Source organism: Myotis nattereri, assembly GCF_964212035.1.
Source record: "Myotis nattereri genome assembly, chromosome: 16".
Lineage (NCBI taxonomy): Eukaryota > Metazoa > Chordata > Mammalia > Chiroptera > Vespertilionidae > Myotis > Myotis nattereri.
This window is the reverse complement of record NC_138091.1, coordinates 25,831,124-25,845,386: the sequence shown is the minus strand read 5'-3', so window position 1 is coordinate 25,845,386 and position 14,263 is coordinate 25,831,124. Positions and strand designations below refer to the sequence as shown.

The following is a 14,263-nucleotide window of genomic DNA, read 5'->3' as shown; positions in this document are numbered from 1 at the left end:
GTTTTGATTTGCATCTCTCGTATAGTGACTTTGAGCATGTTTTCATATGTCTTTCGGCCCTCTGTATGTTCTCTTTCGAAAAGTGTCTCTCAAGGTCCACTGCCCATTTGTTGATTGGATTGTTTATCTTCCTATTATTAAGTTTCATGAGTTCCTTATAAATGTTGGAGATTCTAATCAAGGGTACATGCACGGTTTAGGGCTTGATCCCCAATAGGGTACATGCAGGAGGCAGCCGATCAATGATTCTCTCTCATCATTGATGTTTCTAACTCTCTCTCCCTTTCCCTTCCTCTCTAAAATCAATAAAAAACTATTTTTTAAAATGTGATGTATCACACTGATTTACATATGTGGAACCATCCTAGCATCTCAGGGACATACACAACTTCCTTTTAATGTGCTGCTGAATTCTGTTTGCTAGAATTTTATTGAGAACTAGAGGCCCATTGCATGAAAAGATTCATGCAATAGGCCTTCCTTCCCCTGGCTGCCGGCATCGGTTTTCCTCTGGCACCTGGGACCCAGGCCTTCGCTCCAGCCACAGCAGAGAAGGCAAGCCTCTTCAGTCTTCACTTGGACGGAGCCTTCAGTCTTCACTCCGCGTCTGCATATGCAAATTAACCGCCACCTTTGTTGAGTTAATTTGCATACTCATCCTGATTGGCTGGTGGGTGTAGCGGAGTGACACCAATTTGCATGTTTCTCTTTTATTAGTGTAGATGTTTGCATATATATTCAGTTTCTGGGTGTTCTTATTTGTTTGCTTGTTTTTAAAATATATTTTTATTGGTTTCAGAGAGAAAGGAAGAGGGAGAGAGAGATAGAAACATCAACAATGAGAGGGAATCATAGATTGGCTGCCTCCTGCATACTGGACCGAGCCTGAAACCCAGGTATGTGCCCTTGACCAGAATTGAACCTGGGACCCTTTGGTCCACAAGCTGACGCTCTATCCACTGAGCCAAACCGCTAGAGCTGTTCTTGTTTTTTGTTTTTGTTTTTTCTCCAGGATAATGCTGGCTTTGTAAAATAAGTTTGGGAGTTGCCTCCTCTTAAATTTTTGGAAAGAGTTTGAGAAGGATTGGTGTTAATTCTTTAAGTGTTGGGTAAAATTCACCAGTGAAGCCATCTGGTCCTGGGCATTTCTTCATGAGAGATTTTTGATTACTGATTCAATCTCCTCCCTAGTAATTGGTTTATTCAGATTTTCTATTTCACCCTGATTCAGTCTTTTTTTCTTTCTTTTTTAAGCTTAAACAGCAAATATTTCTCACGGTTCTATAGGCTAGAAAGTCTAAGATGAAGGCACATGCAGATTCAATATCTGATGAGAACCCTGGTTCATAGACAGCCATCTTCCCGCTGTGTCCTCATATGATGGAAGGGGCAAGGGAGATTTCTGGGGTCTTTTTTATAAAAGCACTAATCTCATTCATGAGGGTTCCATCCTAATGACCTAAGCATCTCCCAAAGGCCCCATTTCTAGTTCCTAAAGGTATAGAATTAGGTTGTTTATTTGGGATCTTTCTTGCTTTTTAATGAAGGTATTTATTGCTATGCATTTCTCTCTTAGAACTGCTTTTGCTGCATCCCACAAGTTTTGTTATGTTGTGTTTCTGTTGTCATTTATCTCAAGAAATTTTTTTATTTCCCCTTTAATTTCTTCTTTGATCTACTGACTGTTCAGGAGAGTGTTAACTTCTATGTGTTCATAAATTTTCCAGTTTTCCTCTTATTATTTATTTCTAGTTTCACGTCATTGTGGTCGAAAGAAATACTTGCTCATCATGATTTCGATTTTGAATTTGCTAAAACTTGTTTAGTGGCCTAACATATAATCTATCCTAGAAAATATTCTCTGTGTCTGTGAGAAGAATGTGTATTGTGGTGTTGTTGGACAGAATGTTCTATATGTATCTTTTAGGTCTGCTGTTTCCTGATTCTATAGATGATTTATCCATTGTTGAGAGTGGGATAAATTACCCAACTATTATTGTTCTAATGTTTATTTCTCCATTTAGCTCTGTTATTTTTTGCTTTATATATTTAGGTGCTCCAATGTTAGGCACATAAATATACAATTCCTATATCTTCTTGATGTATTGACCCGTTCATCATTACATAATGACCTTCTTTGTCTCTTTTTCCTATTTTTGGCTTAAACTCTATTTTTATCTGACATAAATAAAGCCTGAAAATGGTAATTTTGGTGATCTTACTAATGTCTCTAAGCAACTAAAGCTCTATGCTAAAACACAAATGGATGAGAATGACTCTTAAGAGAAAGAAGACACAAGGCATGGGATTTGGCCCTGGCTGATGGCTCAGTTGGTTGGAGCAGTGATTGCCAACCGGTGGTCCACGGATCACTGGTGGCCCGTGAGGCCTGAAAGGTTGGCGACCGCTGGGTTGGAGTGTCCTCTGTACACCAAAAGGTTGCAGGTTTGATTCCGGTGAGGGAACACACCTAGGTTGTGGGTTTGACCCCCAGAGAGGGCAAGTGAGGGAGGCAACCAATCAATGTTTCTCTCTCATATCAATGTTTCATACTCTCTAACCCTTCCTCTCTTTCTAAAATCAGTAAAAACATATCCTCGGTTGAGGATTAAAAGAGAAAGGCGTGGGTTTTGGTAAAAGCATAAATTCTTCCTCCAGGAGTCCCTAACTCTAGACCTATTAATGTTTCTTCCAGAATCACAGTTTAAACAGGCTAAGTGGATCTGCATTAATCTCCTTTGGAATGAATGCATATGCAATTCAAAAACAAAATGGAAACCATAAAAAATAAAGACTTAATTTCCTCAACAAGTAGGAATGACTGTGGACATCTGAACTCAGAGGCAATTATTTATAGTGCTAGTGTTAAAATATCTAATAACTCGATCTAAATGATGGTGCAAGATATTTTCTAAGTAGCATTTCACATAAAATAAACAGATCAGTCTTTCCTGGGAAAATCTGACACAAAAACATTTTATCTTTTTAAAAAATATATTTTTTTATTATTGATTTCAGAGAGGAAGAGAGAGGGAGAGATAGAAACATCAATGTTGAGAGATAATCATTTATCGGCTGCTTCCTACACGCCCCACACTGGGGATTCAAGCTTGCAACCCAGGCATATGCCCTGACTGGGAATCGAACTGTGACCTCCTAGTTCACAGTTCAACCATTGAGCCATGCCAGCCAGGCAAATATTATATCTTAATGAAGAAATCAAAATTATAGATCAAGCCTCACAATGCAAAAAGCAGGTAGTAAACCTGTTTCATACGTTAAAGAACCTATGAGTAATACAGGCAAAAGATAGCAAACAAAATAAATTGCATAATATATCTCATTTCAACCACATTCATTATACCCAATATATCTGGTGCATCTTAAACTTGCTCTCAATACAAGAAAAAATTATTATTTTAAAGAACCTCCTTAAAATACCTAAAACTGTCTCCAAATATTTGTTATTTTCAAAGCCGATTTCAACAATTTTTAATGCTTTACCCTTCTAAATTGACTCAGTATTATTAATCACCCACTATCAAAAGCTAAATTCCTCTTTGGTAAAGCATTCTTTTTAATTTAGCTTTGGATCAATAATGGTAATCTCTAACCTTAAGCATACCTGGTATAAACAGTGGCACACACTTCGAAGCTGAGGGGGAAATTCTGAGGAGGAACTGATGATGGCATGGAAGAACTTTTCAGTCATCTGACGGAGGGTTCGCTGGTTATCCTCAAGGCTCTCTGACTGTTCTAACCTACAAAAAAAAGTCAAGTAAATTAAAAACAAACAAAATACTCCTTAAAAGAGACTACTTAAGAGATATTCAGCCAAATTAGCCAAATACAATGCTTGGACTTTGTTAGCTTCTTGATTTGAACAAGCCAACTATAAAAAAAGAAATTTTACAAATTGTGTATTAAAATTCTTATTATATTCGTACAAATTCAGTATGTGATTTTTATTTTTAATTTTTTTTTTTTTTTTTGCCAATCTAGTAGGTAGGAAAGGGCATCTCATGTTTTTTAACTTTTATTTCCATGACTTCTGGTCAAGTTAGACACACTTTCATGTATTTTGTGGTCCTTCATGTTTCCCCTATTTTGAACTGCCTTTTATATCCAGCCTGATATTTCTAACTGCTAGGTGTCTCTCCCACCAGTATCTAAAATTCAGTTTGCCCAAAACTAACTGATCTTTTCTCCTACTCTGTCTTACCCTGTGCTGCTCCCCATGCTGTCAATGGCACCATCACTGTCCCAATCACGTCATTCTGGTGACCTCTGATGTCTCCACATGCCTGGTATACTCCATTACTGCCCCCACTCAATCAGGGTTACCAATTCAATATGATCTCTAAAGTCTTGGTGTTGTGATTAAAGGCAGAAATTCAGAAAACAGACTTACTTTTGTGTCAGGTTTACCCAGGAAAGACCGATCTGTTTACTTTATGTGAAATGCTACTTATAAAATATGTTACACATTTCAGCTCTACCACACAGATCTCTATGGCCTTGGTCAAGACATTTAACTTCCCTGGGCCTCAATTTTTTTTCATCAATAACCCAGTAATAATAATTCTGCCTATTTATTGGGTTAAAATTTCACCCAATGGCTATCACATCCACAAAGCTTTACTCGGGCTCCCCAACTGGCATAATGTGAACTCTCAAAACACATCCCCTATGAAACTCACTCTTAACTACGTGTAATATGTCTTATCTCCTACTAAACTGTAAACTCCTTGAAGGAAGGAAGTTCCTTTAAGGGGACTCATCTTTGTCCCCTTAAAAACTAGCACTGTTACCAAGTATTGAATTCTTGTTTTCAATCTTTTAATTAGTAATTTTTACTTATATGCTAATTTATATATTACATAAATGCTTGGGACACTCAAAAGTCATCACTTCAGAATCCTGAAATTAAAAAGATTAAGTTGCGAAACCATGTAGCAATATGCTACTATTTATACTGAGCACTCACATGGTAATATACAGTTTCTACAGCTACATATATATATATATATATATGCAAATGCATTAAAAAAAGGACAGAAAAACAAAGTAACAGTGCTAAATCTCCAAGATGGTAGTCATAGCCACCTTTAATGATAACTGCAATTGTTTTTTAAGAAAAATGTATTTGCATGTAACTTTCATAATTAAAGACTAATTTTTAAAAATATATTTTTAACAATTTCAGAGCAGGAGAGGAAGAGAGATAGAAACATCAATGATGAGAATCACTGATTGGCAGCCTCCTGCACACCCCTATTGAGCCTGCAACCCAGGCATGTGCCCTGACCCTAACAGGGAATTGAACCATGGCCTCCTGGTTCATAAATCGATGCTCAACCACTTAGCCACACCAGCCAGGCTAAAGACTAATTTTAAGAATCAAGGGGAGAAATTGTGAGGGCAAGGATTTACCATTGTACAGTGCCTCTACTCAGGCCCTACCATTATAGTGGTAGAGAAAAAAAACGAAGAGCAGTTATAGATGAAAGATGACAAACCTGGTAGGATCCACTTCAAAGCTAACATGCTGCCAATCAGAGGATGTGATCACAATTCGTAATAAAGGATCCAGGAGTTTTTGTAGGTAGGTAGCACCATATACCTAAAGAAATACACAAGTAGGAATTTATTATGCCTGATTCAAGTACCCTTAATGCAGGGTGTACTTGCTCTGTACATTCTGTACAAAATCATTGCCATACCTTCACACAAAAAAAACAGATGAATGGATACAAACCTTGAAACAGAAGGTCATTATTTTACTAGCTAAGCTGTTCCCTCGAAAAAGAGTCTGCATGGAGTCTGCCAATTCTACTTCCTTAGAAAACATGTTCCAGAGCAGTTGGTAGAGTAAATGCCGAGAATCAAATAGAGTCACCAGAACTCGAGCTAGTTCATCCTGAGAACAAAACAAACTCTGTTAGGGTGGATAATCCTATTTTCTCTTATGCAGGAAACTGAATCAAGATAAATGGTGACTGATTAATTTTCCTCCCTGCATTTATTTGTGTTCATCCTATATAACAAAAGCCTAATATGCTAAGTGTCTGGTGACTGGTCATTGTTCAACCAATCAAAGCATACTATGCTAACAATATGCTAAGGCTGCTCAACCGCTCGCTATGACATGCACTGACCACCAAGGGGCAGATGCTCTGATCAGTAAGTTAGCTTGCTGCTGTGGTCCGGGCGATTGGGACTGAATGAGATGGGTCGGACACACACTGGAGCTCTCCCTCCCCAGCTGGCCAACCTCCCGCTTCCTTCCCCGGCTGGCCCAGATCAGGACTGGGCAAGGCGGGGCTAGACACGCCCTGGAGCCCTCCCACGGTCCCTCCCTGGCCCTATAGTGCAACAGTGGGGTCCCTCAGGCTGGCCTGCACTCTCTCACAATCCAGTAACCCTCAGGGGATGTCGGAGAGCCCGTTTCAGCCTGATCCCACAGGCCACTCCCCTTGAGAGGGTGCCAGACGCAGGGCTCACAGCTGGTGAACACTGCTGCAATAGTGCGAGCCTCTCCCGATCAATTGGGACTGATTGGGCATGAGCCCATGGCAGGTGCAGTGGGGCCAGGATGAGCGGGAGCGGCAGGTAGGAGCTGCAAGCAGGAGCTGCAGGCAGCGTTGGACTGTGGGTACCCATGCACGAATTTGTGCACCGGGCCTCTAGTATGTCTATAATAGAGGACTATTCTTATATGCCTAACAGAAGATGATGGCAAAGAGTTTAGCTTGATATGCACAGATGATTTTCTCAGAAAAAAAGTGAGCAAGAATAAGACTTTGGTGACCATAAGAGATCTCATATGGTCAGAGAAACTCACTGTTTTCTGAATATGGGCCAGAGAAACAACAAAAATGAAAAGACTACAAGATTTGTAGGAGGAAATCAGGAAATAGACCTGGTACATGCAGAACCAAAACATTAGCAAGATTTATGTACAAAGTGAGGGTGAATGACTAATTCCTATCTAGTACCTAAATGATAACCCTCATGATTGCCCATGGTAAAGTATTTTGGGGTATACTCAAGAAAAATGATGTGATAATAAATCATTGTTTAACCACACATTCTGAGAAGAGGCTTGGAGTGAACAGGGGACAAGGTCTCTGCTCTCACAGAGCTCACATTCTAGGGACTTAGAGTAAATTCTCAAATAAACACATTAATTTCACATAGTGAATAAATGCTGCCAAGAAAATATAACAAGGTAATGTGACAGAATGACTGTGGGTGTGGTTTTCATTGGATGGTCAGAAAAGACTTCACTAAGAAAGTACATCTGAACTGAAACTTGAAGAACAAGAAGTCGGCCATTTTAGAGATCAGGGAAGAAGCATTTCAGGCAGTAGCGGTAGCAGCAGCAGTAAGAGTGCTGGAGGGTGGAAACAACCTAAACATGTTTCATGGCCAGTGTGGTTTAAGTTTGGTGAATAAAAAGGAAAATGGCCTTGACCAGTTTGGCTCAGTGGCTAGAGCAGCCGTGGGCAAACTACGGCCCGTGGGCTAGATCCGGCTGTTTGAAATGAATAAAACTAAAAAAAAAAAAAAAAAAAAAAAAAGACCGTACCCTTTTATGTAATGATGTTTACTTTGAATTTATATTAGTTCACACAAACACTCCATCCATGCTTTTGTTCCGGCCCTCCGGTCCAGTTTAAGAACCCATTGTGGCCCTCGAGTCAAAAAGTTTGCCCACCCCTGGGCTAGAGCGTCGGCCTGTAGACTGAGAATCCCAGGTTCGATCCCGGTCAAGGGCATGTAACTTGGTTGTGGGCACATCCCCAGTAGGGGGTTGCAAGAGGCAGCTGATCAATGTTTCTCTCTCATGGATGTTTCTAACTCTCGATCCCTCTCCCTTCCTCTCTGTAAAAAATCAATAAAATATATTTTAAAAAAAAAAGGAAAATGGCATATGATAATGGCAGAGATGAGGTAGGGCCAGGTAGCGTAGAGCCAGAATTTGAGTTTTACTTTTAAGTATGAAGAATAAGATCCTATAGCTTTTTATAGCAGAAATTTACAGGCAATGACAGATTACCATATTAGTTATAATTTACTAAACTGAAACCATTTTTGGTACAATATAAACTAAGCATCTTTTTAACATGGAAAGGGAATTCCTTCCCATATTTTTAGCATATATTATTAAGAATGATATGGTTTTAGGAAAATTTTTATTCAGAATTCAAATAGCCACATTATGTTTTCAGTGTTTAAAATATGCAACATCAGCCCTAGAAGCTCAGTGTATAGAGCTTCAGCCTGCAGACTGAAGGGTCCCAGGTTCGATTCCAATCAAGGGCACATGCCCAGGTTGCGGGCTCGATCCCCAGTAGAGGGCGTGCAGGAGGCAGCCGATCAATGATTCTCTCTCATCATTGCTGTTTCTATCTACCTCTCCCTTACTCTCTGAAATCAATAAAAATATATTAAAAAATAAATAAATATAAATAAAACATGCACCATCAGAATTTCAAATGCAAATAAGAGTGCTTAAATTTTTAAAAAATTGTAAAATGCATTATAGAAAAAGAGTCAAGAATTGGGGATAGTAAACAGGCACAAGCCTTGAATTCTAGTGCTAGCATTACTAACAACTAAATATGAGATTTAACACTAATTATCTCAGTTAGTATATGAAGACACCAGACCAGCTCAGTGGTTTTAATTTTCTTTTCATCAGTACTTAAATGGAGTTTTCCAGTAGGACAGGTCAGAAGTCCGAATTTGACTTTAAAAAGTGTGGATCGGTATGATCCTCATACGTAAGGTAGGAATACTAGTGAGGCTAAGCTCCAACCACTTCCCCACAGCTGAAAACCACTCAAATACTATCGGAAGTCTCTTCCAGCTCTGAAGCTTCAGCAATTCATTCAATAAACATTCACTGAACCATCTGCTATGTGGCAGGCACGTTTCTTTTCCACCGTCAATGAACTTACCCACTGAGAACAAGGAACCACATTGGCCAGAGCCATAGCTATAGGGAGCTCTCCCTGATCACCCATCATCGTGACCAGCTCCACCAGTCTCTCAAACCGATCCGCCAACACTGTTTCGGCAAGTGTGTCAAATTCTGTGCCTTGTTGAAGGATTTTAGTCAGAACTTCCATAAATGTAGCTCTTGTCTGGAGATCTTTGTGGTAACCTAAACCTGATATGGATAGATAGACGCAAATTTACTAACATGACCTTGCTGAAATAATTTTACTTGTCTTATATGCCAATCCTCTAAGTTTTAAATTCCTATATGCTCTCATTTTATCTCACCTATGGAATGCATGAGGCCACTGTCCACATTAGCATTGAGTAAGTTGGACATTGCAAGGACTGTACAGTGCCTCAGTGATGCCAGCCTCCGAGACATGCCACGTTTCCTGCCACCTGTTTGTGCATTTTCATCTTCAACTTCACTACAGTCATTCAAAAGGTTCATAAACAATGTGAAATACCTGAGAAATAAAAAGACTGACCCTTATACAGTGAAGGCCACATCAACCAGAAAACTAACGAGACATTATGAAATCATCACATGTGTATTTCATGAGTGGGTCTTGAGTATCTGCTACTCTCCAGTCTTGGGGTAATCAGCTAGTGTGGCTCATTATGAAGTGTGCTCTGTTGAATATGATTTTGCCCTGACAAAGCCCAGTATATATTCCAAATAGATGCAATGTAAGTACATCACTTTTAATGCCTAGCATATAAAATTAGTGGTCCAAATAGGTGATCTGGGTTTTACTGCCAATAAAAAGTCACTGGTCAGATAATTTTCTTTAAAAATCACAAAACACAGTTGTTCTCCTATCCCACTCCTGACACAGGGAATACTGCTTCATGCATGTGTTATATTTTATGAGACAACAGCTGATGGCCATAATACCAAAGCAATGATGTCCATGTTCTAAATATAACAATTTATCACTTTGATCACACTTTCTTTCTTTGGTTGTGTGGGACTTTGTTTTTTGCTTTGTGTTTTTGGTAACAGAAATTTACTTAAGAAATAACTGTGATTTGGCTTCCATTAGTTCCACACCATCTCCTTCCTCAGGCTGCAGTGGAAGGCCAGCCAGGAGTGAAACTACTGCTTCCATGCTTGCCTGGTCCAAATCTCTGAAGAAAAAAATATTTAAAGACCATAATAAGTTTTTCAGGTTCTTCCACTCCACCATCCCCTCAAATAAATTTCTTCCTAACAGACACAAACTTTAGGAGCTACCTATTTCATTAAACACGTTATTAGGAAAACCTAAATGATTTGAGTTAATATGCAGACTCCAGAATACAAAAACATTTCAAGTTTAGGAGAGGGTGACAATAACTTTCTACAAAGTAATCTTGGCAAAATGACTACCTTAAATCAAGAGAATGCACTTCAAAACCAAGTCTGGCCAAAGGAATACATGTAAATGGTTATTATGCAGTTCACAGTAATTAATTATTTTCTAATATGTGGCAATAAATACTTGTCATTAGAGTAAACTTAATTAGCTTTAAAAGGACTCAAAACAACTAATACATTAACAAATAATACATTTATCAGATGTAAACAAGAGATTTTCTAAATGCTTTAATCTCTAAGTAAAATTACATAAAAGTAACTATAAAAGCTACAAGATTTTTATCTAACCATAAAATACAATTTAAGGCTTTACATATTTTATTTTCCAATAATTATACACGATCCTTCAGAAATATGCAACACTAACTCTCCAAACATAAAACTCTCACATTTTTTTTACTGTAAGACTTATAGTTAAAAAAAAAAAAGTATAAATTCAAATGCAAGAGCTTGATATCCAGAAAAATAATTTCATTACACATAAAATGTATGTATAATAGCTATAATGAAGTAGTACCAATGCTTAGAGTAAACCTGCTGATACTTAAGGTCATTCTCTTTTTTACCTTGTAAGACATTTTACATCATCATCTGCTGCTTGATTTGATGTTCCCATAACCCAGTCTGTCAAGTATTCTACCATCTTATTCCTATAGAATGGTAGAGAGGAAAAAAAAAAGCAAACAAATTTTTAAGTCATACATACACCTTTTTAAATAGTGCACACAATGTGCCAAATAACCCAGGAAACATGACAAGTTTCTAAAAGCGATATTGCTCTCACAAATCTAACAGAAGGGACTTGGATACTGACCCTCCATGTTATAGTTAGCTATGTATCTGTTTGGAAACAGAATCAAATTCTTAGCTCAAGGATAGTGTAATTTTTGAAAAAGGGCGTGCTGTCATGGGCACAAAGCTTTGGGAAATTTAAAAAGACATGGAGAAAAATTGACACCTAAAATGCTCCTTTCCCACTCTCCATCCCCGCTTCCCATAATACCCAGGTACCTACCATTTTCCTGTACTTCATTTAACATAATAAGATTTAGAAGACTCTGCATTGTTCTTTTAAGAACTCACCTAAATTTCATCTCTTGACAAAATGAGAGGTCATCTCTCCTTGCCATCATTACCTCGACTAACTGACACAGTTTCGTTTTTATTTGAATCGCATGAACCATATTCCCAAGCACACGGACATATCTATTTGGACATAGAAACATTAAAAAAAAATTATCAGATACAAACAAAAGAGGTTTTCTAAATGCTTTAATCTCTATGTAAAATTACTAAAAGTAACTATAAAAGCTACAAGATTTTTATTTTATTTATAATAGAACATACATAACTTCTGGTTACCTTATTGTCACACCCTAATTTGGGAGCAATAAAGAAAAGGATGGCAAATTATTTCACTAATAACTACTAAAACCAATGTATTTCTGCTACATTTCAATAGAATGCTTACCTGACCAAATTTAACATCATTGTTTCAATGCTAGCTTGCCCCAAGTGTTCAGAGCTGCCTTCAGTATGATTATCTAGTAAATTCTTCATTATAGCTATAGTTTGCTCTACAAATTGAGTATTGGTGTCAGTCAATAAAACCTATAAAGGAACAAAATACATCTGGAATCAATGCACAGTAGACAGATCAGAGAGATATGAAGCTGCCTGATCTAAATGTCTAACATATGCAGAAATGCGCCCACAGGCATATATCCAAACAGGCACAGAGCTATGCATAGACACTCATACCCATACCTAAGATATTCATAACCCCAGGCACACCCACACACTAGAGTTCCTAAAAAGCAAACTGATCCCACATTAGAGAATTCTTTTTTTATGTCATTTTCTGCCTATTTCTTTTAAGACTTGTGAGTGAATGTTCATGCCAAAATTTACTAAATAAACAAAAGGGCTTCATTATTTTAATAGTCACTCTATTCGTAGGGAAAGGTAAAAAATTAAGCAGAGCACACTTTACCTGTCCTTGTGAGTCAAAGAATTTGCTGATGGTATTCTTCAATTTGTTAAATAGCATTGGATAAAGAGCAGGACTCAATTCCAGACCCACCAGATCCTTCACATTGGTCCTTATCTGAAGTCCCACTTTCTCATGGTTACACACCATTAAGGACAACAGTCGATCCATAAATTTGCTGACAGGTGTGTCTGCATTTCCTTCTGAGGACATCACTGAAATCATGGAACCCTTGCGTTCACTGACTGGGCCCATGGGTGGGCTATAGGTTGCTAGGCCAGAATTGCTTCTCTGCTGCAGGCACACTCCCCCAAGAGCACAAAGAAAGCCAGTCATGTTGATCCATTCCTGTAGGGAGTCGGTGTCAGACAAATCTATGGATCCTCCTCCACTCACATGAGACATTCGCCTCTTAACAATGGTCTTGTGAAGGCTTTCGGCAGCCTAAACACAAAATTTTTATGGGAAAAGTTAATTCATCCTAAATTGATTGACAGACTTGACATTGCTTTTTATCCAATAATTCTTCCATGACAAAAGAACATATTTTACATTTAAAAAATCCAAGTTTTCACTCTGCCATCTCTAGTCACATCAAGGTGTCTTACTTCTTGAGGGAGGGTGAGCCTTATAGAATTGAGGGTAACAATAAACAGAGATACAGACACAGAAGGTGGTGATGACTACAGCTCAGAAAGGAATGTATTTTCAAAATATTTGCTGTATCAATTCCTGGACACACAAGCAATATCTATGCTGCTTCAAGGAATATAAGCATTTGGAGATTTTTACCCAAGTAGTGGGTTCACTTATTAACTTAGTGGCTCCCCAAATTCAAGTGCTCTATTGTAGCCAGCTTGAAACAATGTACTACTATTAACACAGATTCCACATGGCAAGATAAGAGTAATCAAGCAGAAGAACCTCTGACTACAGAAAGAGAGTGTAACGAAGAAAGTACAGGAAGACAAAAATCAATAGAAAAAATCACACTCTAATCTGACTGAGGAGAAATCTTCAATTTTCTGATCCTTTTAATTTATGGAATACAGATGAGAAGGAAAAACTCTTACTATGTGTGGCAAATTTTCAAATTCAATTTCCCTTATATTCTGCTTACAAGTGTAATATTCATCCTAGTACAGTAAATATATTAACCCAAGAAAGCAATATATTTGAGGTATTCTGTGGTATGAATGATATAGAAGCACCACTGCACTACTTTCTTATGTATGTTTGTTTCGTGAGGAAAATGGCCTCTTATGAAGGATTTGAATATGGAAGTCCTGAAACTCTGCCATTTTTTATAGCACATGCATGTAATACAATTGTATCTATTATTAGAATATGGCTATATATCCCTGCTTTTGTGCAGTACATTATCCCTTTTAGCACCTATGTGATCAGGTGTTTCAGCAAGTTCTCTGATCAGAACTTAAGACAGGGTGTGGCTTACAACTGGCTGACTTAATGTGAAACACAATGAAAGAACCACTGGATACATTATGCTTTGATAAAGAAAGCCTATATCTTGTAGTTAAGTACTTTGTATCACCTACTTTGACTACGAGGATGGCTGGACTAAGTCATACAACAAAATCAACTTCACACGGTCAATGATGTATGCCGTAATGAATCATGGTATCAGACACAGAAACGTCCACTGTAAAAGAACTTAAAGATTGGCTTAGCAACAAGGTGAAAGAGGCACATATTTCGACCAAATTTACATACTGAGGTTATCAAACAGTGCCAAGTGATTTTGCATTTTTTGGCAGTGGAAGGGACCTGAGAACTCAGCATACTGACAGCATTTGGGCTGAAAGACTGTAATTGGTGTATACATGACTTATTTCCTTCACTCATCAAGAATATGAATCCAGTATCTCTTAGACATCTCCTTA

The 14,263-nt window shown here is 38.0% G+C and overlaps 1 protein-coding gene across 2 annotated transcripts in view; it reads right to left on the bottom strand.

Annotated features, from left to right (window-relative positions):
• NF1 (neurofibromin 1) overlaps nt 1-14,263 on the bottom strand; it is a 238,183-nt gene that overhangs the window by 113,461 nt on the left and 110,459 nt on the right. For both annotated transcript variants that reach the window (XM_081109596.1, XM_081109597.1), the window contains 10 exons: nt 12,363-12,803; nt 11,841-11,980; nt 11,453-11,575; nt 10,936-11,019; nt 10,024-10,140; nt 9,295-9,476; nt 8,967-9,178; nt 5,759-5,920; nt 5,520-5,623; nt 3,626-3,761 (listed from right to left, as the gene is read on the bottom strand). In XM_081109596.1, coding sequence (XP_080965722.1) covers nt 3,626-3,761; nt 5,520-5,623; nt 5,759-5,920; nt 8,967-9,178; nt 9,295-9,476; nt 10,024-10,140; nt 10,936-11,019; nt 11,453-11,575; nt 11,841-11,980; nt 12,363-12,803 — 1,701 coding nt within the window. The remainder of the gene's footprint in view (nt 1-3,625; nt 3,762-5,519; nt 5,624-5,758; nt 5,921-8,966; nt 9,179-9,294; nt 9,477-10,023; nt 10,141-10,935; nt 11,020-11,452; nt 11,576-11,840; nt 11,981-12,362; nt 12,804-14,263) is intronic.